General features: G+C 31.1%; 3 protein-coding genes and 1 pseudogene across 4 annotated transcripts in view; 2 read left to right on the forward strand and 2 right to left on the reverse strand.

Annotated features, from left to right (window-relative positions):
• The window catches only part of LOC107490791 (proteasome subunit beta type-3-A), a 5,230-nt gene extending 4,518 nt beyond the window's left edge, over nucleotides 1-712 (forward strand). Inside the window, exon 6 of the mRNA XM_016111598.2 lies at nucleotides 356-712. Within this exon, the coding sequence (XP_015967084.1) occupies nucleotides 356-404 (49 nt within the window). The 3' untranslated portion in view covers nucleotides 405-712. The remainder of the gene's footprint in view (nucleotides 1-355) is intronic.
• A 3,910-nt stretch (nucleotides 713-4,622) lies between these two features.
• Nucleotides 4,623-6,676, reverse strand: LOC107490741 (bidirectional sugar transporter SWEET6b-like). The gene is made up of 6 exons (XM_052261850.1): nucleotides 6,634-6,676; nucleotides 6,484-6,520; nucleotides 5,775-5,991; nucleotides 5,339-5,500; nucleotides 4,849-4,971; nucleotides 4,623-4,769 (listed from the first exon to the last, which is right to left on the reverse strand). Exons 1-6 carry the CDS (start codon nucleotides 6,674-6,676, stop codon nucleotides 4,623-4,625), a joined length of 729 nt encoding a protein of 242 aa, XP_052117810.1.
• Nucleotides 6,677-8,856: 2,180 nt separating this feature from the next.
• LOC107490742 (transcription factor bHLH51-like) lies at nucleotides 8,857-9,618 on the forward strand (annotated as a pseudogene).
• A 9,949-nt stretch (nucleotides 9,619-19,567) lies between these two features.
• Nucleotides 19,568-24,238, reverse strand: part of LOC107490760 (bidirectional sugar transporter SWEET6b-like) — a 6,604-nt gene continuing 1,933 nt past the window's right edge. The window contains exons 3-6 of one of the 2 annotated variants that reach the window (XM_052262443.1): nucleotides 22,213-22,429; nucleotides 20,220-20,378; nucleotides 20,012-20,134; nucleotides 19,568-19,929 (exon numbers count right to left, since the gene is read on the reverse strand). In XM_052262443.1, coding sequence (XP_052118403.1) covers nucleotides 19,759-19,929; nucleotides 20,012-20,134; nucleotides 20,220-20,378; nucleotides 22,213-22,429 — 670 coding nt within the window. In that variant the 3' untranslated portion in view covers nucleotides 19,568-19,758. Of the gene's footprint in view, nucleotides 19,930-20,011; nucleotides 20,135-20,219; nucleotides 20,382-22,212; nucleotides 22,430-24,238 lie in introns of both variants that reach the window. The other variant, XM_016111563.3, reaches the window with a different exon arrangement.

Consider the following 24,238-nt stretch of genomic DNA (forward strand, 5'->3'; position numbering starts at 1 on the left):
TATGATGGAGTGGGCATATGGGGAAAATGGCATGACAAAAAAGTATCAACAATTCCGGGAGGAGTGGCCACTGCCTTGTAAAAGTGACTGTCCGAAACTAGTAAGGAACATAACATGAACATATATGATACAGAGAATTTTAAATTCTGATGTGTGTCCTCCAAAATTGTATCCAAGGGGGAATTTGTAGGACGATACGACTATCACGCACACAAACGTATAGTTATGTTTATTTTATTTACAATTTTAAAGAAAGGGTATATTTGTTATTTCAACTTAATTGTTTATTTCTCTTATATTTCTCTTGTAACTTATTTCATGGTTGCTTATTGTTCATTTGATTTCACTCATGCAGTACACCAACTGAAGTAAAGGAAAGGATCTTGAAGGGAAGAATGGATTAACCAGTTACACTCCTCAGATCACATGTCAATTTAGTTTGGAACTGAATAGTAGTCTCCATTTACCATCCACACTGGGTTTATGGATGCCATTAATACTGTCTTCTGTATTTGCCGTAAAACATAAAAAAAAAAATTTGAGTTCAATATTTAGATTATCAGATGGAGGAGGTTGGAGTTGGGATGCTTGTCAATTATTGTTATTGTTAATCCTCGAAATGTTTTTGCTTCCAAAGTACAAGAATGATACAGCTAACTTCTTGTCAACTTCGAATTTGCCAGATTTTTAATTAAAGTTTGGGGTTTAGTGATTTCTATGATTTTAAACCCTAAACATAACTATATCTAGGTAATTTGTATGTGTTAAGTTGAGCAAATACGAAGCACCATTGGAAACATGGGGTTAATATTCAAATACGGTTTTTGAAAGATTAAATTAGTCACTTTAGTTCCTAAAAAGATAGATTATAAATTAAATCGGTTTTTTTCATTAGATAGATGATATGTTAAGTACCACATACTAATGTCACATACTAATGTCACATGTTATAAAATAATTAGTTGATGTATCATGTTAATAATACCTGATATGTCGCATGTTATAAATTTATTTAGAGTTAAATTAGTGTTTATAAATATATACATAAATTTTTTTTATTTCTAAAATTTTAAAAATTTATCAAATTAATTTTTATATAAANTTTAGTTGTGTTCCGAAGGTTACCTGAAATTAAGTTGCTTTTGGATTTGTAAGTGAGGCCTAAATCTTCAATTGGGGGTGGATTCCGACTTAATCCACATTCCGATACTCAAGTCAGCAAGGGTCTTAGCAGATTTTTAGTGTATTGGACTTAGTTATACCTGAAGGTGAGTAGTTACATTTTTTGTGGTGGATAACCGTCTCTTGATCATAGGGTGGTTATGATCCCTCTTCTAAAAGTGAGTGAGAGATATTAGGAGAAGTTATAACTCCTTCAGGAGAGAGTTATCTTCTGGTAGTGTTCTCGTTCGACCTCTCAAGAGGTCGGTTACACAGTAGATGTATTTTGGACTTTTATATGCTTTTGGGCCTAACTTACGTTTTTGAGTTAGGTATGAACAATGTCCCTACTTGAATTCAATCTCTTTTCCAGAGTCGAAATCAAGTATGTGTGAAGTCGGAACATCTTAGGTCAGTATTTTAGATCACATAAAAAAACCGACGTGATTGTGGAATGGTGAATTGTCGCATCCGTTGGTTTTTCTTCTTTGCCACGTGGGCTGCGGTTGCATCTGTAACTGTGCACGTTTTAATGAGTGGGATTGTTTTTACGTTTCTGTCCCTTGAGTCTTTTAAAAACACTTTTTCTCCCTCCCTCTCTCTTCTTTTTGTTTCTTCTTCTGCAAATTAGGTGCACTTGTACTTTTTCAAGTTTTTCTGCTCACTTTCATACGCTGGAACCTTCTTCTTCCCTTACGTTCTTCCACATATAATATTTGGCGCTTTGTTCTTCCTGTGAAGAATTTTGGAGGTGCACGAATCGTTTTGAAGGGTTTCTTTGCTGCTTTCGTGATGCTGATATGAGGTTAGCTTTCTTTTTCGTTAACGTAGTGTTGCCTGTGTAAAGTTTCTTTGTTGCCTTTGAAGTGTCTGTGTTTAAACGCAATGGGTCTCTGTTTGTTGGTGAAACCTTTTAACTTCTTTGATGGTTGGTTTTTTGTTGCCGTGATTCTGCCATGAATGTAGATGCTTTTAGGTAGCACTTGTGATGACTACACCTTTGTTCATTTTCTAATGATGTTTGCTCGTATTTGTCGGATGTTGTGGTCTGGAAAGGTGTTTCTTCTGTTTTTGATTAGTAGTGACACCTTCTTTTCATATTGTAGGTGCATCTTTTCTAAATGTCTCGCCCAACTATTTCAAAAATGTCTTCGAGGGTTCCTGGAGATCTGTTGAGATGGGTAGATTCTTCAGTTATTTGTGCTGTTTCGATGGTAGATAGTGTTTTTGTAGATGAGTTTCGAAAGTACCATAGATTTTGTAGTTCTAAGGATGATAAGGTGAAATACGAGTTAGTTGCCCCTGACCCTGAAGACCAGGTTTGCTTTGGCCAAGTTGTTAATTTGGAGTCGCAGTTTATCTTCATGCATGATTGCTTTTTCAACCGACTTGGGGTGACGTTTCCTTTTTCCGATTTTGAAACTGAGGTTTTATCTTGCTGTAAATTCGCTCCTTCCCAAATGCACCCAAATTCTTGGGGTTTTATGAAGATATACCAGCTTGTGAGTCATGAGCTTGATTTTCCGACTTCTTTAAAGATGTTTTTCTTTTTATTTCATCTTACCAAACCTTTTAGTGCCACTTCAAATAAAAATAAGCAACAATGGGTTTTCTTCCGAACCATTCAAGGTCGGAAAGTTTTTTTCTATCTTTGACAAGTCGTTCCATGATTTTAAAAACTTCTTCTTTAAACTCCGTGCTGCTGAAGGTCATCACCCTTTCTTTTTGAATGAGAATAATGAGCCCCGTTTTCCATTGTACTGGATGGAAGCGGCCCCTGTCGAAAAATAGAACCTGACAGACTTGAATGAGGTCGAGGAAGCTGTAGTCGAGTTTTTTTGAAAGGCTTGGGGACGGACTCCAAACCTTGATACATAAAAGTTCCTTCTCGGAACTCCGAGTTATGTTCGTACTGAGTTATGTAGTTTATATTATTATTATTTTACAGATTCCTTTATCAGTTTTTCTGACTTGTTTTTGACGTCTAATATTATTTTTATAGAAAAAATGAAAAGCGGTTCCAAGGCTTATCAAAAAGTTAAAGAGGTCAAGAGGAATGCTCGTGTCCGAACTGCCCAGCTACAGGAGAGCAGTAAGTCGGACACTTCACCTCTGACCAAGTCTAATTCGGGGACCTCTTCCCAGAGCAAGCCGGTAAACCCTCTTCCCTCCCATCTTCTTCCTGCTCTCGTTCTAGTTCTTACTCCTCCATTTCCTCCTTATTCCGAGCCGAGCTCTAAAAAGAAGACATCAGAATTCGATGCCCTCAATATTAATGTTGCCGAATTTGATAGGGTGAAGTTTTGTGAGAAGCCCATGCTTTCTTATAGCTTTATCGCTATGGATGATGTTTCTATTAAAAATAACTTCAAAGTCTTAATCGGGAGGGCGGGATCGGACTGCTGGAATATGTTCTATCCTATTGAAAGAGTTGGAGAGGATCCTCTAAATGTTACTCAGCATTCTTTGAAAGCCCTTCAAGCCGAAGTGACCACTCTTTGGGAGGTCAAGAAGGAGTTGAAAAAGGAAAAAAAAAATCTGGAGGCTGAACTCTTCAAAACTCGTGATCAGGGGAGGGAATATGCAGCTTCCTGTGCTCTACCCGAGTAAAATAGTGATTAGATAAATTTTTAAAATATTAATAATCAAATCCTTTTTTCTCTAAATTATTTTTCTTAAAAAAAATAATCTTTTCTATATATCCTTGTCCTTCCAAACATCACTACCATTATCTATCTCAATCTCGCTACTTATAATTAATTAATTTCATCAATAAAAATTAACTCTAATTAAATCATATATATAACCGTAACACGAAACTAATAGATTACTCTATATATGAAATAATACAAATTGTGCTGAAACTGTCACTTATAATTAATTAATTTTATCAGTAAAAAGTTAACTCTAATTAAATTATATAACTGTACCACGAAACTAATAAATGATCCCATATATAAAGTAAATTGTGCTAAAAATGTTTCTCAATATTCATTTGCTGTTTTTCATAAATTATTCTATAAATGAGTATCAAAATTATTAATTTCAGTAGCTTATTATAAATGAATTACACTAAAATTTTAAAGATGAAATTTTATTTAAATTAGATTGCACCTAATTGTCAATACTGTAAAAGAGTGGTGGATTGCGGTGTGAATTTGATGGTGATCAATTTAATTAATATTTCAAAAAATTATATAATTATTTATTTTAAATAATAATTTAATTATAAAATAGTTCTACTATAATTAAAATATTATAGAAAATAAATTACATATTTTTTTAGAAAGAATGGATTATAATTTTATCATATATATATATATATATTAAAAATAACAAAGTAGAAAAACAGCAACTAAAAATATTCATAAAAATATTCCTCAATATCCTACTACTACTCCGAAAAATCTAAATCATAGGAATCCCAAATTTGAATGTTGTTAGGGTCATGGAATGATGCATCAAACTAATTCAATATTTCCCTTAGCCACTGTAGTTGACACAGTGTCATCACCATCACCGTTCTTCTCTCCATTATTACAGGAACAATAACAAGCATATAGTATCAGCTGAATCAGTCCAGACAAGGCTCCAATTCCATTACTTACCTGCAGCCATATGTATTACTATATTATTAGAGACTAATTAAAAATAGATACCATATTTGAAAAGTTAGTTACCACGTACCAGGACGTAAATATCAAAAGGGTGGATGAGAGCGTATATTGTCCAGCACACTCCATTGAGGAAGTTAGTTAGAGATAGCCAAAACGGCATATATTCCACACTCTTCGTTTTTATAACTTTTGCCTTGTCAATAATTAAAAAATATACCGAAACTAATGTCAGTTTTGGATGACATATAAATAAACTTAATAAATCTTTTAAAATAAATAGTATTTTTTAACTAATAAAAAATATTTTACGTTAAATTTAATTGATTTTAAATTAAAAAATAAATATTTAAAATATTCTAAATAATCCAATTTAAAATCTTAAATTGGACATTATAATTTTAAATAAGATTTATTCAAAACGACTAAATTTTAAATTAATTTGAATTAAAGAAAACCTTATCTAACTGTATCCAATACAAATCCTAAACGTATGGGTTTAAATAGAAATTAAAAATTATGCAACATATGGGATAATTAGGAATTAAAAATTGAAAACTTACCATGATGGTAAGAGGAGAGACATACATCATGATATTAAATATATCACACAGTACACCAACCACTAACGATCTTTTGTGAGTGCCATGTAGTACCAGCAACGTTATAAGAGCAACAGCGGCAAAGAACACAGCCTCTAATCCCAGAAAGAGCAGTACCTTCCTCTGAAATTATTATTAGACAATATAATTAATAAGAATAGCTAGATTAACATAATCTACACGATTCAAACTTATAGAAATTAAAATAAAATATAAAAAAAAAGTGAAACTCAAGTGCAGTCCACTTCACATGAAGCTGATAGTTAAGAACTATTAGATGAAAATTTAGTCAAATCAGTTAAATAATCTAACGACTATCAGTTATCAACTTCAGGTGAATTCGACTGCAGATGAGTTTTTACTATAAAAAAATTAGAAGAAGCATCCATATACAGACCCGTCCTTTGTTAGTGGCATAAATGTAAAAAATGGTGAGATAGACGAACTCGAAGACAAGGCCAACGCTATTGATGGTAACCACAAGAACACTGTGAGGGTGCACGAAAGGAAGCCCATAGAACACCCAAAACGCACAGTTTAGAACCGTTGCTATATATGGATCGGGTTTGAACTCTTCCACGGACTTTTTCTTTATTATCCGATAGAATGTTGGCCTGAAAGAAACATTCATTCAAATAAACAAACAAAAAAATTTTAAAATTGAATATTCTAATAGCTATTTAAATGTTGGATTAGATAATGAAACTTTAATTACTTGTTTATATCACACGGGTTCGACTTTTTCTTTTTTTTTTCATTATTATTATTCCAAAATAGCATTTTTCAAGTGAAAATTATTAAAAAACTGAAAAACAAAATCGAAAAATTATATATATCCAAGGTCCCTAGATAACTTAGTTTTCTGATAATGACATTGCATGAGATTTCGGCAGTCATCATGGAGGTTTTATCGTTATTTTATTTATTTTTTATTTATATCATAATTAATCTTTTACAATCAAACATCAAACAATGATGAACAAATAAGCAGAATAACATGATCAATCACACGGAAATTATTGACAAAGAAAAAAAAAAAAAAAAAGATGCAATTATAACAAAAACATTATAAATAAAAGTAGATGCTGAGTCTAGAGTTAGTTTACGCTGGTGAGAAAAACAAGCCGAAAGAGATCACATTCCCTGCGCACAGAAGCAATGCAAAAACCTCTCAGAAACTCGCATAAACACGTAAACCTATGTAAATCTCATTCAATTCTCAATGAAACAAATTAAAGAGAGAAGTATGAACAAACCTATAATGCCGATAACGGTACGAACAAGTGCAGCGCTCACCATCCTTCTTCTTCTTCAATGACACCGAAATAGAGAGAAAGAGTTAAGTAAGCAGAAGAGTGGAGAATTGCCGGATTCAATCTAAACTACCTATTTTTTCTGGGGACAATTTTACAGATTTTAGTATTATGAATTTCATTTTGATATAATGTAAAGTATTTATATATATATATCTACGTAATAATTATTTAAAAAAACAAATATAATTATATTGTATAAAATATTTTATACGATCATCCACTGAAATTGAACTTATTTTATAACAGATAAATTTAATTGATATTTTTAATAGTTAAAGGGTGTAATATTTTCAAAAGATTTTAAATAATTTAATTTAAATTACTAAGGGTGTATATAGTGTACACTATACATGGAGCAATAGAAACAGATCGAGTCCATTGAACTAGTCTAAAATTTAGTAGATAGCCTAAAAAATTATAAGACCAACAAAATAAGATAAAAAAATTAAACTACTATTTTTAGACATAAAAATTAAAAATAATAATAAATTTAATTAACAAAATGAACAAAAATAATTTTGTAGGTACAAATTTCGTTCCTTTATAATAGATTTATCGATATTCTGAAATTTGATAAATAAACATTATTTTATTTGAATTAATCCAATATAATTGGTTGTTAATATATATAAATTAAAATTGAAAAGTAAAATATTTTTTTCCTCATATTTGAAAAATAAGTTTTGAAATGTTGTTTCAAATGTCGAAATGGAATTTTGTCAAACTAATTTGAAATATATAATTTTTAGAACATTTTTAAATTGGTTAAAATAATTTTTAACTTGAGAGATAAAGTTATTTTATCCATACCAAAAAATCTAAAATCCTATACAATTAATATGTTGAATATTGGATTTGATTTTATCACATTTTTCATTGCAATCTGAATTTTATAATAAATATGCCTTGAATTTATAAAGTAAATTCTTAAGTTAAAATTCACTTTCCATTTAGTGTAAATTTGATATCCCAATGATAGTTGTTGTCCTTTCATCACATGTATTTTAATTATTTTACAATTTATTTGAATCTCTTTATTAAACTCCAAATAGTGGAGAGCGTACATATATTTAGGGTAAAAGACAAATATATTTGGATGATGCCTAACAAAAAGATGGAAGACTCAATTTAGTTTGTTATTGTATCGTTTAAGTATTAATTTGAGATGTTTAATTTTTGGAAAATCAAATTAATTAGAGGTGAAGGCGGATCAGATATGGCCAAAATTTCGATTTGATCCACATTAAAATTATCGGATCGAATCCAATATCCGCAGTTTTTAAATTTGGATCCGATCCGATTCACACATTTGCAGATCGGATTGAATATCGGATATATATGCAAAACATAAAAATATTTTTAAAAGGTTATTTTTATTAAAAAAATCAATAAAATTTATTTTTTCTATTTTTTTAAATATGTTTACTCTTAAAATAATATTAAACATATTTTTTTAAATAATAAATTAAAATAATACAACATATATAATAATTATTAGTTGAAATAAAACATAAAAAAATATTTACTTATTTATTTTTTTATTTTTGCGGATACTTACATAAAATCTGCAATCCGATTCTATTAGTATGCAGATTAGATCGGATCTGATCCGATAACCTTGCGAATTGAATTTATATCCACAATTTTCGGATCGAATGCGAATATACGGATTGGATCCGATACATAAACACCCCTAAAATTAATGCACAAGTGATTATTTATGAACTAGTTTAACTATTTACTTCTCTCCATTTTGGCAAAGCATTAAGTTACTTTGATTATGCTATTCAGCGTTTAGATTTTTTTCCGCCTTGAATTCTAGCAAGAAAATAGAATTTACCTACCTTAGGAAAATGACATGATATGCAAGGTATCATTAGTTTATGCTATTAATAGCTTTAATAGGTTCCATGATAGAACTAAGCATTTGAATTCTACTTCAACCTTGATTCATCAACCTTGATAGATAGAGAACTAGAGAAACTATACATGTTATTGAGATTATGTTTTTGTTTTCTAGACTGCATAAATTCTATAATTGATTATGCTTTGAAAGCAAATTCAGCTAGAAGGGTAAAAACAATATAACTTCAACTTTCAATTATGCTGGAATGAATTCTACAAAAGCAGAATCAAATTAATTAAGCTTTGTTGCGGATGCAGATGGACAAGGCTACATTACTAGGGAGTATAGTAGATCATGTGAAGGATCTAAAGCTAAAAGCGATGGATGTGAGCAAAAGCATCATAATTCCAAGTGAAACTGATGAAGTAACAATAGAGTGTGACCCTGATCATCAAGATGAAAGCTATGCTAAAGTGAAGATACTGAAGCACAACATTGTAATTTCATCAGTTTGCTGTGATGATAGACCAGAACTTTTCAGTGAACTCATTCAAGTGCTAAAAGGGTTGAGGCTCACAGCAGTTAAAACTGATATAGCGGTGTTGGTGGCAGAATCAAGAGCATATTAGTAAAAAGGTATTAGAAATTCTGGTAGATCTAAAAAAGAGAGTTAGAAGCCAAAGAAAAAGGGAGTAGAGAACAGAGAAAGATGAGAAGAGAATGAGAAAATAAATTCATTGATTTAGAAAACTACTTTATAGAAGAGGTCTAATCTTACATTTATAATCACAGTTGAAATAGATTTTTCTAATAACTAATTATCTTTTTAACAAATTTGACAGTTGAGCATAACTAACTTCTAATCACACGCTTCACATTTAAGCTATTTATCTCTATTTATCCTTAACAATTGGTGCTATGCTCTAAGGAATATGAAGGAGGTGGTGGTGTTTGCCTGAAAACTCAAACAATCACTCAAATATGTAGTTAACAAAATTGCTTCATCATCTATGACATCAACTTGTCCCACAAGAAGTAAGAGGCAAAGGTTCTTCTTGCCTTCACATTTCATACAGTGATTTTTACAATTTTTTATTTTATTTTACTTCTTACTACACCAAATTAATCATATACCTACACTTATTTACGATTCTTATTTTAAGAGTCTCTATTCTTTATTCTTATTTTAAGAGCCTCTATTTTTTAATACAGTGACATTTATACATATAATTTTTTATCTGTCATTAGAGTTTGTTTCTACGTTATTTTTAGAAAAGATTTTTTGTTTGATGTTCTTTTTTTAAAAGATCTTTTACAAAATTAAAAGAAATTTTATATTTGAATATCTCATGTAAATTTTTTTTTTATTTATCAATTATATTTGAGTGAATTAAGATAAAAATATTTTTTTTATATATTATAGCTTTTGAAGTCATGGGCTTTAATTTTTACTGTAAACACTGGTGAAAAGAGAAAGCTTAACTACTAGAAAAAGGTGCAGCATGCATTAACCAGAGGCCTGTTGATTCTGTGATTTTTAGCACCTTGTGTGGATACTTATTAATTGTTCCATGAATTTAATCCACCAAATGCAAATTTAATGCCAAATCACAAAAAGCTTTGAGACAGTGTGCTGCAGGCTAGATTAATTATCCGAATATTTCCTCCCTTAAATATTTGTTGTCAAGTTGTAAGTGATATTGCTTATTTTCAATTAAAGTTTCTAAAATTGGATAAGTCAAGTTTTTAAGAGTTTTACACTTTTACTAACAAACATTCTTGTAGAGATGTAGTATTCTTATTAAAAAGTACGTATTTGAATAATTTGCTAAACCTCCTTTTTAATACCATTGAGATATCATTACACCTTGATCATGATTCATTTAAGTAATAGCATTTTTCGTTTGCACACCATTCTAGACATTCTTAATTAACATAAGTTTTGCAAGTACATGCGAGGAGATTATCTTTACATTAACCAAAGTTTTATATAATTTTGAGGTGGGTTCAACTAAAAAATTACTTTTTTTTTAAGTTAATGTTAGTTAATTTTTTTAATTATTTATTTTAACATAGAAAAAATTAAAAAAATCTTTTCTATTTATTTTATACATAGAAAAGATTTTTTTCTATCTCTAGCTAGTAATTTCACACACATTAACTCAATCACATAAAAAAGAAAGGCAGACAGCTGATCATAGTGCCACACATAAAAAAGAAAAACAAAAACATTTCAGACAAAAATAGGGTATGTTTTAGTTGCCATAAATTCCTTCAAAAAAGTTCTTCTATATGATAAATGATTATATTGAAGCCTATAAACGTAAAAGAATGGAAAGTCCTCATGTATATGCCATTATTGACACAGTCATCCGAAAAATGATATGGGTAACCTTTGCTTTTCTTATCTTTTACATGTATGCGTGAAGTTTTCAAATTTATAACCACTTACACATTTTATTTGAGCAAATCCTTATCCTGGCTCTTTCTTTTCTTCTCCAGTGAAAATAAATCAATCTATAATTATATTATAAGAAAAAAGATTTATGGCTATGCTTTCTTTGTTATACTTTAAAAGCGTGGTCAAAACTAATCAATTGCCATACTTTTATGAAGGTGACGATTGAATAAAGATTTGGCCACTTTTTTTTGCTACTCTTCAAAACGTAGCGAAAGAGGTCAATAGCCACACTTTTATGAGGTGGCAATTGATTCAAAATTTGACCACACTTTTTTGTCACGCTTAAAAAGCGTAGCCATAGAAAAAAACCGGCATACTTTTAAAGCGTGGCGACAGAATTTTATTCTATCTTCTTTTATGAATTCTCTTTTTATGAGCAAGTTATCATTATTGGTTCAATCTAAGCTTTATCTTGTTACTTGTGCAAGTAATGCTTGAATACTGGTTTTAAGTCTTACATAAGATTAAAAGGATTGCACAATGACTTCATGCTTTTACTGCTCTAGAAAAGTATTAGTTAGGGATAAACTTCTCACTGCTGAAGTCTTGATACATTGCTCTTGATGCATTGGCTGAAGGAAGATACTTCTCCATTCTGCATGAACTTGGATTTCTTAAATATTGTATTGCCCCTTAGCACATTTAAATTAGGATCAATAATAATTCTTATTATCTATATATTTAGTGGCGAGAGTGGAGCAGGAAATACTGAGACAGCAAAGATAGCAATGCAGTATTTGGCTGCCGTTGGTGGTGGAAGCGGAATAGAGTATGAGATATTGAAAACTAATCCAATACTAGAAGTCTTTGGTAATGGAAAAACATTGAGAAATGGCACAGGGGAAGCTCATTGAGATTTACTTCAGCGAAACTGGTAAAATATGTGATGCTAATATCCAAACATGTAAGTCTACTACTTAATTGTGATTAAAGCTACACTTTTTTACTTCCATTATAAGTTTCTAACAAAGATTTGAAAATGTTTGCATCTATGTGCTGACTGCTGATCTGTGGTACTCTTAGCATGATCATACCATAAACAATTCTTTTGGAAAAGGTAATGATGCCATCTTCTAAACTAGTTATTCTTCTCAATTTCTGTTCATACTACATTAAGACACCTTAATTTTATTTGATATTTGAATAGTCTAGAGTTATCCAATGCAATGAAGGTGAAAGGTCGTATCATATATTTTATTAGCTATGTGTTGGGGCACCACCATTTTTATGGTGTAAATTTTCTTGTGAATCGTCAAGGGGTCAATTTTCACCCGGTTTTCCTACTAAGGTAAGATAAGGATATACCTTATACTTAGTTTTATGGACTTGCATACTTAATTTTCATCATCAACTTCTTCTAAAATGATTGTAGTTTGTAATCATAGCCTCTTATATAACACTTGTTGATTTGTTAAGTATTCTTCTAAAATATTCTCTAAAATATTTTTTTATTTTTAATTGTAGGTTGCAGATTTTGAATCACCGACACAAGACCATATTCTTTGTCTGTCATAAACCTCAACAACATAGACCATATTCTTTGCCTTTCATAAACCTCTTATATAACATTTAAAGGAATTTTATTATTGAATTGTTAGTTTTACATGTTTGGATTACGTTAGAATTTTTTGAATTTATATATTATGGATTATAATTATGTAAAACTTGTTGAATTCAACTTTTGAAATACATTGTTGCTATTTTTGTAAAATTTGTGGGATTGAATTTGGATTTGTTAAAATACAATGCCATTTTTAGAGAATTCAACTTTAGATAATAGAAAGTTTTGATGTTGGAGAGATTATAACAGTTTAAAACAGTTACTAAATACAAAAAAAAAACCATCACAGGAGTTAGTAACTTAGTGGCGATTTTAAATCGAAAATCTGTCACTAAAAATATTGTGACGGTTTAAATAGTCACTAAATAGTCCTAAAAATTGTCGTAAGAACTAATAATTTAGCAATAGTTTCAAATCGTCACTAAATATTGTGACGTTTTAAAATAGCCTTGAAATATAAGAAAAAACTATCATAGGATTTAGCAATTTAACGACAGTTTCAAAACGTCGCATAATATAGCATGAAAAACACCCTGACAAGTGTTACAAATTAGTGACGGTTTTATACTTCAAAAACCGTCAAAAACAGTTTAGCTATACTCTTTACCAATGGTAGTCCAAAACCGTCACTATGTCAGCTAGTGACGCTCAAATCCGTGACTTTTTTTAATCGTCGCGAAAACATCTAGTGAGGGTTAAAACTGTCGCCAAACATTAAAAAGCCATCACAAAATGCTTTTCTGTTGTAGTGTCCTATTTAGAGAGGGTCAATTTCAGTAGGTGAAATAATTTGTTTTTCATTTTTGAATTCGTATACCTAGTAGCAGTGTTCTATAAACCGAACCGGACTAGCCGATTCGACTGGATTAACCGAGAATCAGTCTTTTGGTCGGTTCGGTTGATGTATAGAACCGTTCTGCAAAAAATCGGTTAGAAAACCAAATGAACTAGCAATTAACCGATGAACTGATAAAACCAGTCCGGTTTATATACACCCCGGTTTGCTTCTCTATCCATCAAACGGCACCGTTTGATTCTTAAAAAAAAAACAAACACAGCTAATACCATCTCCCTTCTTTCTCCATAAGCAGACTAAACCCAACCCTAAAAAGTAAAAACCCTATCAGAGCAGAGTAACAGCTAGGCATCCTCACCACTATTGGCGCCGTCATCGCATCTTCTCTCGCCGTAGTCCCCACTGCTCAAGCTCCTCTCCCCTGTCGCAACATGTCTTGCTTAGCAACTTGTCTCTGTCTCATTCCTCCATCGCTGCACGACCCCTGTTTTGCTGGGCTCACTACTCAAGCTCGCCTCCTCCAGCGCAATGCGTCTTGCATCGCAACTTATGTGGCAATGCATCTCGTCTCTTCTGTCTCGTTCTTCTGTTGCACATCCCTTGTTCTGCCACGCTCCAACCCTCCTCCTTGAGTTAATTTCTTTGAGTATTTTTATTTTTTTGAGTTAATTTCTTTGAGTATTCTTGTTTTTCTAAGTTAATTTCTTTAATTGTTGATTGTTGATTGTTGATTGTTGATTGTTGTTAACAGGAAGAATTGTTAATTGTTTTTTTAGTTAATTATTATTGATTTTTGTCAAATTTCGGAGTTAATTTAGTGCTATTGATCTGAATTTTTTATTTTGAGTTAGTTTTTGCAAGTTTTTTAGATATTATCATCTATTAGGAATTTTGTGAGCCTTTTAATGGTGTTATAATAAACTTTTTTTATACTCGAGTGATACACAACGGTTGAAATTGTTGCTTCTTAACTTTGTTGAACTTGTGATTGGCTGAGATTAAATTTTATTTGTGTTCCTTCTTGTTCTGAAGCACAATAAATCTGCATTTTAAGACTCCAGTATTTTGACTTCGTAAACAACTTTCATGGAATATTATGTGGTAGGTTAGGTGTTGCTCTTTCATATTACTTTGTTGTTTTGACTGATTCTAAGTTGCTAAAATCTGATCCTGATTTAGAGTTGCTGTTTTTTTATTTTTATTTATTTTATTGATGATTACTTAATTATTAGAAGTTATTATTAAAAATTTTGATTTTAAATTTTTGTTACTGATGTGATGACTATTATTGTTGATTATTTGATTAAAATTTAAAAATTAATTAGAATTTTTTTGAAAATTTTTAATGATTAAATATGAACAAAGTATTATATAAATTAAAAATTTTAAATTGTATTAGTTAAAAATATTAAATTTAAATATTTGAGATTGTGTATTGAATTTTTAATAATTTTATTATATATTTAATTAAATCAGTTTAATTACAATTTAATTCTAGTTAAATTATTGAACTATTCAATCAATCACTTGATCGATTTAATAACCAATTTGGTTCTCGTCATCTTACCTATTAGTATTATTAGATTGGTATAAAAGCAAGTTTATTTTGCAAGGGAGGGATGGTCTTGTGCCTCCAAATCTCCAATTATTGTGGCAACGTTAAGTAAAGAAGTTCAATAATGTATGACAGTTGTCATTCTAAAATAGGAAAATAAATTTTGATACACTGTTTGAAAACTGACCCCTTTTCAAACATGACTCTCTAATTTCTATGACATTCTATTCTTTTTTTTTTCATTTACTTATAAATCAATATATTATTTACATAGTCTTTTTTATTTTTTTAAAATAATCAGTAATTATGAAATTTTATATTTTGTAATAAAATATATGTAAAAGAAGTAGATAATGTAATAATTGTTAGAATTATAATTCATGTATTAAAAATTCATGGATAGTTATTATGAATTTGATTTTTGGTATTTTGTTAGAGCATGTCATATGATCAAACACATTTTTTTTTGACAACTTTATAAAGGTTAGATTAGTTAATTTAAAATTACTAGTCATTGTATAAATTTTAAAATTATTTATGAATTTTGTAACGTTTTATTACGAAGATTAAAAAAGAATAATAGATTACTGAATAAACTTATAGCCACGCTTTAAAAGAGTGGTCATATTGTACGGTAGTCATCAACAACCAGCTTTAAAAGCGTAGCCATATCTTTCGCTATTGGCCCATATTAAAAGCGTAGTCATATCTCTCGCTATTGGCACCCTTTAAAAGCATGGCGATAGAGCAACCGGTGCGCTTGCAGATGTGACCATTTCAAAAGCGTGCCGGTAGCTCAAAAAATGTGGCAAAAAGCTATCGCTAGGCTCTTTTCAGTTTTTCGCCATCCTTTAAAAGCGTGGCAATAGAGATATTTTCTGGTAGTGTCTTATGAAATTAATTGAGTGTTGACTGATGCTGCGGATTGAGATTGATTAGATTTGTGGGAACCGTAAGGTGGATATATGTCCAATTTTAGGGGAGGTTATGTCCAATTTTTTCGTAGAGTTTTGTTGAATGATTTGTGTAGTATATATGTTGATTAGTGTTTATATTCTTTTTGCACACATGACTACAGGTAGCAGAGGTAGCTCGAGTGGGTTTCGAAGTCGTGGTAGAGGGAGAGTTTCTACTGAATCCTCAGGTACTGTTTAGTCATCGCCTTTTATCCCGACTACCCTATCGAGCCTTGTGACATCACAGGCGGATCCAACAGACCAATAGATCATCATGGTCCCAAACTCGAACCACGTGCCTCCTTTTGCTACACCCCCTACAGATCCAGTGACAGAGCCCGCTGGGTGATTTCTCCAGTGCCTCCCAACAAGATGCTTCTCCACCACTGCCCGCCATCTGGTTGAGGATTTGGCCCGATGGCATGCAGGCGTGAGTACATACTATTTTTTAATCTTAAGTTTATGTGGTTCGAAGTATTTGTTAATGTTAGGAGGGTTTTTTTCTCTAATAGGTTTGCACCAAATAATAATGCTTGCACACAGAAGATATCCGAAGTCATTAAGTAAATGTACGACCACCCGTGGTCGAGCTACACGAAGATCTCTGTTGAGATCTTTAATAATGCTTTTTCCTTTGTTCTCGAAAGTATGGCTCTCTCTTTCTACTCAGGCCTCTATAAAGACTCTCTTCTTGTTGTTCCCTTTGTTCTTAATAATGTTTTTCCCTGTTTAAGTATGGGTGACTGCAACATAATAGGGGGAAGTATCTTTGTTAAGGAGATAAAAGAGGCCGTTTTTGCTATGGGTAGTTTCAAAGCTCCTGGAAGAGATGGGTTACAAGCAGTTTTTTTATCAGAATTAGTGGGATAGAGTTGGGACTGATATTTGCAACCTTATTCAATGCATCTACGTAGAACCTCAGAGAATTCATGAGATCAACGAGACTCTTATCACCCTTATTCCTAAATGGGAACCTGTCACTAGCCTCAAGCAGATGAGACTGATAAGTTTGTGTAACGTCTCATATAAAGTTGTTACTAAAGTCTTAGCGAATCCTATCAGAAATCTTATGGAAAACCTGGTGAAGCCTACACAATGCAGTTTTGTTCCTAGTAGGCATAGCTCGGATAATATTATTATTGCTCAAGAAGTTATACATTCCATGAGAACTAAGAAAGGATCGAAAGGTTGGATGGCTATTAAAATTAATTTAAAAAAGGCGTATGATAGAATGAAGTAGAGTTTTGTGCGCAAGAGCCTCTTGAAGACATTAGATTCCTTGATTAGGTTACCAACTTTATCATGGCCTGCATTTCTATGGCTAGGATGTGGGTCCGGTGGAATTGGTAGGAGTTGGATGAATTTAAGCCGTCCAGAGGCATCCGTCAAGGAAACACTATCTCGTCAAACATTTTCGTTCTGTGCATTGAGCGTCTTTCACAGCTTATCAGCGCTGCAGTTGACCATGGCTTCTGGGAACCTATCAAACTGAATAAAAATGGTCCTAGTCTTTCTCATTTGTGCTTTGTGGATGATCTTATTCTTTTTGTTGAAGCTAATCTCCAACAAGTTGACACCATCAAGAGATGTATCAACGCGTTCTGTGACAGTTTTGGGCAAAAAGTTAATGATGAGAAAACTAGGGTCTATTTTTCCAAAAATGTGGGTAACCAAGTCAGAATTGAGATCAGTGAAACCCTCCAGTTTGCAAGGACAGATAACCGTGGGAAGTATCTAGGAGTTCCTCTTTTGCATTCCAAAGTATCTAAGCACACTTATGATGGTATTATCAACAAGCTTAACTCCAGACTCAAATCTTGAAAAGCCTCTTCCTTATCGCTAGCTGGGAGAACAACTTTGATGAAATCTATCATTTCTTCTATTCCTCTTTATACTATACAAAATGTGTTATTACCTATGTCTACTTGTAATGCCATTGACCGTAAATGCAGGAGCTGTCTTTGGGGTGATACAAAACAATCAAAGAAAATTCATCTTATAGATTGGCACAGAGTCTGCCTTCCTAAAAAAGCGGATGGACTTGGCATTAGGCATGCAAGTTTGATGAACCATGTGTTTATGATAAAAGCTGGATGGGGCCTAGTGGAGAAGAGAAACTTCTTATGGGCCAGAGTACTTTGTTATAAATATAAAGCCTGGAATGATATTATTCCTATCGTAGATAGGAAACCAAAGAGCTCTAACATTTGAAAGGGAGTTTGTAAGGCATGGCCCGATATCTTTCAAAACCATATTTAGAGGATAGGAGATGGCACTAAGATAAGTTTTTGGAAGCATAATTGGGTCTCTAACTTGGGCAAGCTGGAACAATACACAGGTAAATAACTCTCCTTTAGATACACCTAGTTCTCTTATGGATTTCCTTGATATTTCAGGAAACTGGGATGTGAACAAGCTAAATGGTTGGCTTCCAAAGGATGTTGTAAAGAAGATTGCGGCCATCTTCCCGCTTTCTCCTTGGAAAATGACGGATCAAGTGGCATGAAACCTGTCATCGGATGGTTCTTTCAATTTCAAACTGTCATACCAAGCCCTTTGAACTAATCAGCCTCCTCTCAATGACACGTTCGATCTTGTTTGGCGTTAGAGAGGATCCGAACATATCAGGTATTTCCTGTGGTTAGTTGCTAATAATGCAATCTTAACTAATGCGGAAAGACAGCGTCGTCACTTATCAAACTCCCCCCTCTGTCCAAGATGTAGCAATCATAGTAAAACTGCACTTCATGTACTAAGAGATTGTGCTTTTGCGTCTAGCATCTGGGATGTCCTTTTTTCCCTGACGTGGAAACAAGGTTTCTTTAATTCAAGCCTGCATGGTTGGATTAAAGCTAACCTCTCCACACACAGCAATTGGCAATGTATTTTTGATGTTGCTACCTCCTCAATCTGGTTCTTCTGTAGCAAGCTGATTTTTGAAGGTAAAGACAGTCTTGCACCTTCAGTCCTAGTTCAAATTCGAACCCGAAGTGATGAATTTAGCCGGTTCACAAAAAATATGACTCATTTAAGCACCTATAGTGCTAAGCATGATTGTCCAATATGTTAGACTCCCCTTAGCAAAGGTGTTGTGAAACTGAATGTTGATGGCTCTTTTTTGACGCCTATAAATAATGCGGCGTGTGGTGGAATTATTAGAAACCATCTGAGTGGCTTTGTGAAAGGCTTCTCTTATCATCTTGGAAGTTATTCAATTATGTATGCTGAGCTTTGGGGTATAATCCATCGCCTTAAAATTGTCTCTAATCTTACTCAATCTATTGTTATCGTGGAATTTGATTTGGCTGCTACTCTAAAATTTATCTCTCATGACTGTCTTGCCGGCCACCTGTGCTCTTTCCTTGTTGAAGAGATTAAGCTCCATGCCAACTGAATCCCTCAAGTCTATTGGAGTCATGTTCTCAGGGAAGCAAACTTTGCTGCTCACGATTTAGCAAGGACAACACCTCTCTTTTGGATTGAATACTTTTTATTCAGCCCCTGCTGAAATTACACATATTCTTGTCATTGATGTAGCTACTGTTCCCCTCTTTAGAGGATTTATCTAATTGTTTTTTTTTTTTTCTCTTTAGGGTCTTTGAACCCCCTCTCTCACCAAAAAGAAATTACAAATTTACAACTCACTGCGTATAACACACCGTTTGAGTTTTTATAAGAATTTATCTTTAATGGCTAGTTTTAATTATTCAATTATTAAAGGGAGGATGATGGATTTGATTTTCCATATGTTACATCAACAATAACTACCCAAAACATGTAACAATAAATAAAATATAAATTACTACTGTCTTGATCGAAAATTAAACAACAGAAAAGAAATTAAAAAAGCAAAAGGGTTTGATATTGGAGTAGTTGTCAACTTGTCATCATCAAACTTGAACTGCAACCCTTCCATTTGAAGTAGCAGAGAGTTGAACCGCAGCTTCTGGTTTTGTGCCATTGCCACTCTCATCATTGTTCTTGTCTCCCTTGCAGGAGCAGTAGCAAGCATATAATACCAGCTGAATAAGTCCAGACACTGCTCCAATACTGTTGCTTATCTACGTATACAACAAAGGAAACGCTTAATTTAATTTGTTACAAATATTTATTCAGAAATGATATGGTTAATTAATTAGTTACCAAGACATAAAGATCGAAGGGGTGGATGAGAGCATATGTTGTCCAGCACACGCCATTGAGGAAGTTAGCGAGAGAGAGCCAGAATGGCATAAATTCCACACTCTTCGTTTTTATAACCTTCGCCTACAACATGCATGGTTGTGCAATACCATGAATTGAATAGGATTCAATCAATATATATACAATGAATTGAATGATGACTACTTACCATGATAGTGAGAGGGGAGACATACATCATCACATTGAATATATCACACAGTACACCAACCACTAACGACCTTTTGCGAGTGCCATGCAGTGCTAGCAACGTTATAAGAGCAATCACGGCAAAGAAAATAGCCTCAATCACAAGATAAATCGCTACCTTCTTCTGAAAATATATACACAATCAAAGGAGAATAAATGGGTTATGCTAAGTAATCAATGACTTTCTTGAACAACATGAATAATGAACTCTAAAATTGGCCCAATTCAACTAAAACACAATACATCACAAATTACTCATCTAAATTTTAATATTAGAATAACCATCCGCATATCTAGTGAATTGAACATTCGATATATCTATTGTTCACATTGTTTAATATTTTCATTATTTACCTATATTTTTTCTAAATGTAAATATTAAATAACATGATACTATTGCCAAATGGTGGATTCATGTATGCTAGTTATGGTATTTAACAAGAGTTTAGAGAGGAAAATGTACTGTATTCAATTCAATTTGGTCATTCTCTACCGTTGGATTGTCATATTTTTAACCCTTCGTCTAGTAGTATTTAATTTTCTTTAACTTTTCTTATTGATAGGACATATATGTTGATTTTGCTCTAAAATAGTTGCTGCCTAATTTCTTTAAACTTTTGCCATGTTGTAACAAAAAATATGATATTATATTCTATTTAGTCTAGCATACCTTAAACACTTAATTAAATAGGCTTAAGGTTTTGGCACAATAATGCTTCAAAATATAAGAAAAAACATCACTTTTTTATCCTAAAAGATGTCTACATAATACTTTTTTTCCCTTCTACTTACAATATACACCTCTGACCCTAGTTATAAGATTAAAAAATAAGTTACTAATTAATTTAGCCTGTTTAACTAAAATATATTTCAATAATATTATAATAATATGTAAATTTGTTATTTTTTTGCTTATTGAAAGAACATTAATATATATATTATTAATGTAATAAAATGATTACTAATTATCATTCATGTAAAATAAATAAAATTTATTATAATAGTAATAAATATATTTTATATTATTATTGTTACTTAAATCAAGCAAATAATTATTACTAATTTACATATATATAATTATTATATTAAAAGGTATTTTGATCAAATGGTTTAAAGAGTAGTTTATTTTAATCTTGTAAAGAAAGATATTGCATATTTATAAATAGAAAAAATGTTATTTAAATATCTCTCGGAAAAGGAAATAATATTTTCTCAAAGGTAATATTCAAATAATGGCCATATGTTTCAAAATAATAAAGATAACAACATCTAACATTTTTAGCGTATGCTTAAGAATTGTAATTAAAATTGGAAAATAAAGAATATTCATTATATTTTTATTTATGTTACAAATTAATGACATGAAACACAGATAAACATTAAACAATCTAATGTAGTGTGAATAGCATGACCCTGAAATTAGTCAGTGTTGCTTTGTTTTAAATTTTATGCCCCTGAAATTGGGCGGTAAAGTCGCAGACTTGTTGAGAGGCTGAATTGGGCTTTTTCCCTTGGATTCGAACCCTCTTATACTGAACCAGTAGTCAAGAAAAATTTGTTATATATTTCCCTATTTCTTATCAAAATATTTTATTTTATTTTCTATATCTATCTGTGATTTGCTTTTGAAAAAAAGGGGATAATAATATGAATCTAAGTCTTTAACTCTATCTCCTCATAGAAAAAAAAAAGGCTATTAACACGTGATGTATAAATTAATTATTGGCTATCTCAATCTAGAAAAAAACGTATGTATTAAGAGATTATGTATACATGTTATTATTAACTTACCTTTTTAATATTACAAAATTATATTCTAGCACGTAAAAAATTTAATGAATATTCATCTTTATTAATTAGACTAATCTTAATTTTCATTAACACGGATTTGTACACCAGATCGATGAATATGAATTAATGACGTATTAAGTGCTAGAGAGAAAGAGTATACGAACCCGTCCTTTGTTGGTGGCATAAATGTAAAATATGGTAAGATAGACAAATTCGAAGGCAAGTCCAATGCTGTTGATAGTAACAACGAGAATACTGTGAGGGTGAACAAATGGAAGCCCATAAAACACCCAAAACGCACAGTTTAGAACCGTTGCTATGTAAGGATCAGGTTTGAACTCCTCCACTGACTTCCTCTTTATAATTCTATAGAATGTTGGTCTGAAATATTTCATTCAAACAAACAAATGTCAAATTTCAAAATGTGTAAACAAAAATGTTTAGGAAAAACCAAAAATGAATGGATTTGGATCTTTTAATGTTTATATTTTTTAATTGATTTGGTTATTTTAAAAATTTAAAATGATAAGCAATTAATTGTAAAATAGAAACACATAAAGGTAAGCTCAATTTTTAAATATAAGAGAATTTTCATCCAAAAGTAATAAGAGAAACGAATAAATAAGTCATTAAATTTTTTTTACGAATACACATGATTTTCTATCTAAAATTAATTAATTAGACATTTTAGAATATTAAAAATATGCAATACATAATTTTCTGTTTTTAGTTAGCTACCCTACTAAAAAATTCATCTATATCTCATATTTTTAATGGCTAAAATGCTGAATATTAAAAATACTTGACACAGATTTTTGAAGTTTTAACTATAAACGGGCTTAGTTGTAGTATGAGAATAAAACATGTGTTTTAAAAATATCTCCTACACATACACACACAATGCTGTTAATTAAGAATAATAATTATATTCCTCTCACAATTTTAACATAGCATCATGGTACCCATAAGAACACATTGATTTATACACGCAAAGGAAATAGATACATTTATAATGTGAATATTAAAACAAGAGGAAAATACTAGAAATTTTGTTTTTGGTAATGATAAATACGAGCAATATGTATATTATGTGAGCAAACTTATGGATAACCATAAAAGGAAATGCGTATATTCAACCGTTTTTCCTTCAATAAATATTACTATTATTATATTTAAAAATATTATTTATATACTAAAATCAATTATTAACATCAATTATTATATATTTGTGTATAAATATATGTATTTTTTAATTTATTTTTAATGTATATTTTATATTTTAATATATAATTTATATTAATAACTGATTTTAATAGCTAATTTTAATATATACATAATATAATTATATTATATTACTATTATAAAGCAAGAGAATTGATATTTTTTTACGGTGAAAACTTAGGTGCAGTCGACTTCACGTGAAGTTGATAGCAGAGAGCTTTTAGATAAAAATTTAGCCAAATCAATCAAATCATCTAACAGCTCTCAGTTATCAACTTCACATAAAGTCGACTGCATCTGAATTTTATTTTTTTTACACTTTTTACATCTTTCTTTTATATAAAAAGATAAATTCTTTTAATTTCTCTTAATTTTTTTAAATTATTTTTTATACCAAACATGAAAAGCATACAAAACATTTACACATTTAATTTCTCGTTAATATCATTTATGGGCATAACTTCAGCATTTATTTTGACCTCTATTGACTTTTTCAATCATATAAACAACAAAACAGGAAGTAAATCATTCCTTATGGATATATTAAAAAAAGAGAAAAATACAAGCATCTTTGTTTTTGGTATTGATAAATACAAGCAATTATGTGAGCAAACTTATAGATATGCATGAAAGAGAAAGGAAAATGTCGTATATTGACCACTTTTTCTTTCAATTATTATTATTATTATTATTATTATTATTATTATTATTATTTCATTTTGTACAAGTTATCTACTGCTATGAAAAGCATGCTTTTGTTTTACTTTTCTTTTTGTGCACATTATTTATTTACTTTCTTAATAGAATGCAATTTTTATCTTCATGTACATAGTAATATCTTTCATGGGGAAACAAACCTAGTTTCTAACTTTTGTGTAAAGCCAAAAAATGAAACTCATGTATAATGGAGAACATTTTACAACAAATTTTCTAATTTATTAGGTAAATATAAACTCATATATAATTAAA

Source organism: Arachis duranensis, chromosome 5, assembly GCF_000817695.3.
Source record: "Arachis duranensis cultivar V14167 chromosome 5, aradu.V14167.gnm2.J7QH, whole genome shotgun sequence".
NCBI lineage: Eukaryota > Viridiplantae > Streptophyta > Magnoliopsida > Fabales > Fabaceae > Arachis > Arachis duranensis.